This window comes from Micromesistius poutassou (genome assembly GCF_964030765.1).
Source record: "Micromesistius poutassou genome assembly, chromosome: 22".
NCBI lineage: Eukaryota > Metazoa > Chordata > Actinopteri > Gadiformes > Gadidae > Micromesistius > Micromesistius poutassou.
In genome coordinates, this window is record NC_140292.1 from 13748810 (window position 1) to 13754108 (window position 5299).

The following is a 5299-nucleotide window of genomic DNA, read 5'->3' on the forward strand; positions in this document are numbered from 1 at the left end:
CCCATAGCCCTCACACTAGAGGACCAGACCCTTAGCCCTCACACTAGAGAACCAGACCCTTAGCCCTCACACTAGAGAACCAGACCCTTAGCCCTCACACTAGAGAACCAGACCCTTAGCCCTCACACTAGAGAACCAGACCCTTAGCCCTCACACTAGAGGACCAGACCCTTAGCCCTCACACTAGAAGAGATCCAGACCCTTAGCCCTCACACTAGAAGAGATCCAGACCCTTAGCCCTCACACTAGAAGAGATCCAGACCCTTAGCCCTCACACTAGAAGAGATCCAGACCCTTAGCCCTCACACTAGAGAACCAGACCCTTAGCCCTCACACTAGAGATCCAGACCCTTAGCCCTCACACACTACAGTACAGCTTGGACGATTTACTGTCAAATTGAATGCTCCACTGTACAATATTAAGTATACTTAATGCCCTTGGTCTTCGTATGCTGTTCTCCAGGTCCTTGGGGGAGCTCTATAAATCCCAGCAGGGTAAGGGCTCCTACAAAGGCAAGCGCCGTCTCCTGTGGTCCATCAAGAGCAGTCTGGCTGAGTTCAACGAGGAGTACAAGCATTGCTCTGAGCAGGTACAGCCGATGACTCCTTATCTCTTGGCTAATGCAGCGGTTGAGAAGTGAACACATGTCAACTGAAGTTGTGGTTTCTGACAGGATGCTCATGAGTTCCTGCTCCTCCTCTTCATGAAGATGAAGATGGAAGGTGAGACCCTGCAGGAGACCTCCACGTCACCCAGCTACATCTGCCCCGTCCAGAACTTTGAGTTCAGACTGCAGTGTGTCCGCACCTGCCTCAGGTAACGCTCGACTCTGTTGAATGGATTATTCATGTCACATAGTACCACTCTAGTGCCTCCGTCGTTCAATGATGGAAATCAGAGTCAATCACTGCTCCACTTTTGGCATCATGATGTGGTCTGCTGTGTTGTAACGGTTTAAGATGTTCTGATCTCTGCCCGTCTTAAAGCTGTGGAGACGAGGTCTTCCAGGAGGAGGAGCAGAACCACCTGTCCTTGGACCTCCAGCCGTCGTTGACAGCCGGCCTCCAACTCTACTTCAAAGTCAGTACACCGTTGTGTTTAGGGCTGGAAATCGGAGCCTAAAAATAAAATCTGAGCCTGTAAAAAAAAAGAAGTAGCTTTATAGATGCGTGTGTCGTTGTGAGATGCTTCATTAGATGCGTCAACAAAGTCTTCGCTCCGGGACATAATGTACACTTTACATGCATGTTCTTGCCTTTGACCTCAATGAATTAGTGCTTATATCTCCACCTTGAAAATGCCAACTTTTCATCGGATTGCTCCGGACTTGCCATTTGCTACTGCTTCATCGAATCTGTTTGGTGTTTGTGTGTGCGTGTGCGTGTGGCACGCGTATCCTGGCGTTTGTGTAAAAACACTGGCTCCGATTGGCTACCCTGAAACATGACTCTGCCTTAGCCAATAATAATCGCTTATCCATTACGCTGGGCCACTGATACTCACGCAGCACTTTCCCTCAGCCTTCAGAGTTGGAGTGCACCTGCCGGCAGTGCTCCGGACGCCAGGCATCAGTGGTTCGGCATTTCCTCACTCTGCCAAGGTGAGCCCTGAACCGGAGTCTGTTGTCTCCCATGTTGCCTTGAAGCAGCCTTTTCATACGTGTGGGCGCGTGTGTCCATGCAGCCATCTGACGATGAACCGTGTGTGTGTGTGTCCACAGAGTGTTACTGCTCCACGTGAAGCGCTTCCACCATGACGGGGCGCGGTTGAGGAAGGTGACGGATGCCGTCAGCGTTCCTCCGTGGCTGTCTCTGGCCTCCCTCGTCGGAGAGAAGGGTGCTGCAGCTGGGATGGACCCATTGAGGTAAGAGATGAGGAAAGCCTTAAACACTAAACACTAAATCATTTTAGTGTTTCACTTATGATCCTCAATATCCAATTAATCATGATGAATGGAATGTGTTGTAGAGCAAGTGATGGAGAGTGGGACATCGCACCTGGAGCCAAACCAAGTGCAAACACGGGTAAGAAAAGAGAGATTGAGATCTCATGCCTCACCGCTTGGGTTTGTCAGTTGTGTACAAAACATGATTGTTGGTATGTTTCTCAGCAGCAGTGGATCATCTTGACAGTGCAGGAGACAGGGACAGAGATCTTCAGGAAGGGCATGTGGTGAGAGGGGGCAGAGGGAGAGCTGTAGTACAAAGTGGGACAGAACATGGACAGATTCAAGTGAGGATGTAACAGAGAAGCTTGAAGCGTTTTTACACTGCCAAATATGCCTGTCCTAATTGAAACCTTTTCCCGGCATGGTCTGTGAGTTGACAGTGACCGAGGTAATATACAGTCTTGATTTCACACCCCAATGTCACCTCTGGAACCCTACACATATTGGGGGTTCCAGTTTCATGTAAATGCAATTAGACGACATTGCGGTACTAGGCAGGACCTGGGTAGAGGTGTTGCTGCGTTGTCTCTACAACAGAGACAACGCAGCGAAATCAACATGAGTAGTTCTACCTGGAGAGACGGTGAAATCGGCGAGATGCTGAGCATCATGGAAGGGAAGGTGGTCGCAATTAACGAAGACTGAGAAAGATGGTACGATCTACGAAAGAAGCAAAGGAACTTTCCTTACCAGGCTTTTGTCAGGATAACAAACATGTGGTCAGCAAAATAGAGAATGTGTTGGCGTTTTTGCACTAGTAAATAGTTAATGGCGTTTGTAGCCTACACTCTATGTATTCTACTCATTCTTGCATGCGAGTGGCTTGAATAACAAAAGAAAAAGAAACATTGGGAGTATGCAAATTATTGGAAAGAGGTCTCCGTGCGTAGTCCCGCCTGCTCCAATGAACCCAGGAAGCCGGCTCCTTGACCAAGGGGGAATACACCCCTTCGGTTTCACACAGGCAAGACAGTGAAATTGTAACATCTGCCAAGCAGCGACCGCACCTGCTTGGCAGTGTAAAAATGCCCTCTGTTTCATCATGTGTTTAGGTAGAGTAGGGTAAGTGTTAGGTTCTCTGACAAATGAATCCTGTTTCTCTACAGAAGGACCACAGCAACCAGAGCGCCTACCGTCTGTCAGGGATGGTCTCTCACCTCGGGGAGAGCATCGACACCGGTAACTGAAGCTTTCATAGTGAAGAATGTACATCTGTACCTGGCACATGCGTTAGACACTAGACCCGTCCCGCGCTGGGAGACAGTGAGGTAATGGATGTCTTGTGTCCCCCAGGTCACTACATCAGTGACGTCGCTGCAGAGGACGGCGCCGGATGGTTCACCCTCAACGACGCCTGCGTGACGCCTGCGGAGTCGCTGGTCCTGAGGACCAGAGAGAAGACTGCCTACATTTTGTTTTACGTCCTCAGGTGTTAAACGTTACTCTCTACAACAGCCAATGCAACTTTTTAAACTCAAAGTGTGTTTTACTCACTGAACTTACTGAAAGACTGACTCCTTATTGTCTTATTCCACCAGCGGAGCAGGAGAGGGAGACCAGGAGCCGTCTGGAGCCCAGAGGGACGGAGACCTGTGAGGCCCAGGAGAGCGTCTGATTGGTGGAGCCTCTACAGCCCCCTCTAGGGGCCACGCCCTGCGGCCCCCCTCTACAGCCCCCTCTAGGGGCCCTCAGCCCCCCCCTACAGCCCCCTCTAGGGGCCCTCAGCCCCCCTCTACAGCCCCCTCTAGGGGCCACGCCCTGCGGCCCCCCTCTACAGCCCCCTCTAGGGGCCCTCAGCCCCCCCCTACAGCCCCCTCTAGGGGCCCTCAGCCCCCCTCTACAGCCCCCTCTAGGGGCCACGCCCTGCGGCCCCCCTCTACAGCCCCCTCTAGGGGCCCTCAGCCCCCCCCTACAGCCCCCTCTAGGGGCCCTCAGCCCCCCTCTAGGGGCCCTCAGCCCCCCTCTACGGCCCCCTCTAGGGGCCCTCAGCCCCCCTCTACAGCCCCCTCTAGGGGCCCTCAGTCCCCCTCTGTGGATGCTAAGGCTGATCATAATGAGGATCACATTATTATTATGTATAATAATAATAATAACGAGGAGCACATTATTACTATGTATAATAATAATAACATTATTATTATCAGGGATGGGCATCTTAAGATATTTTCTTGATCAATCATCGATAAAATTAACCATCAATTATTGATTGAATCATTAATCATACAAACCAATTTAAGGGAACAACTACTAAATAATAACAAATGTAGGCCTAAGCGGTACTCGTAAAAGCCGAACAATGAACCTTTGGTGCTCTTAAATGTTTGGAAACAATTCAAAAAGACAATATCTTTATTCTTATTCAAATAATAACCCCAACACAACCTCCTTTTGACTGATAAAAATATCACGTGATCTACAAAATTCTTAACCATCAATTATCGATTAATCATGCCGATCCCTAATTATTATTATGTATGTATGTATATTAATAATAATAATAATAATATTGAGTATCACATTATGTATACTAATAATAATATTGAGGATCACATTATTATAATGTATAATAATACTGAGGATCATATTATGTATAATATGATAACTGTGAATAATATATAAACTGTATATATATATAATAATATAATAGCACTGTATATAATGTAACTAAAAATAAGATAACCTGTGGAACTAATATATGATAATTTGGTTCTGGTTTATATTCTTCTAAATTAATGTGTTTGATGTATAAATAATATAATAACAATTAAAACGTTCATGATAGTAATACTAATATAATTTCAATAATATAATTAATAATAATAATCACCAGAGTAAATCATAATAACTTAGGTCATTAATAAATGTGTTTACTTGTCATCTGCTGTGTTTGGTCCGTTTCTTCAGTCTCCAGCCTCACCCTTTAATCACATCAACCACACAACACAGGTTTACATCGACCACATCTCTGCATCGTTTGAGCAGTAGATTTGAGGAACATCCAAACAACAATCAAAGATCAAAATACATCATTTCCTCGGATTAGTTACCAGGACTTAAAATGTCTCTCCCGTGAAAAGGCGGTATGGACGTTGAAAACATGTCCTACCAACCGATTGATTTGACTTTATAGATAGTAGCCGACCAGCAGAGGCCGCCGTGTTGTTTGTGTGGGCCGTCAGAAGCTGTGAGTGGCAGTAGATGGATCTGGTTCGAGTTGACGGTGGAGAGTTACGGGTTTGACTGCCGCTCCAGGGTCGAAGGTTGTGGGAACACGAGTTAGTCATCGTAGCTAACAAGCTTCATGGAGACTTTTCTGTGTTTATTAGTGAACTGCTTACAATTAATATGCT

At 47.0% G+C, this 5299-nt stretch overlaps 1 protein-coding gene across 1 annotated transcript; it reads left to right on the plus strand.

The window, feature by feature from the left end:
- Positions 1-1977: 1977 nt before the first annotated feature.
- LOC311367323 (ubiquitin carboxyl-terminal hydrolase 29-like) lies at positions 1978-3567 on the plus strand (the record flags this gene model as incomplete). The annotated part of the gene is made up of 4 exons (XM_084486147.1): positions 1978-2025; positions 3056-3128; positions 3243-3378; positions 3488-3567. The coding sequence occupies 4 exons, from the start codon at positions 1978-1980 to the stop codon at positions 3543-3545; spliced, it is 315 nt and encodes a 104-aa protein (XP_084342273.1). The 3' UTR covers positions 3546-3567.
- Positions 3568-5299: the final 1732 nt, after the last annotated feature.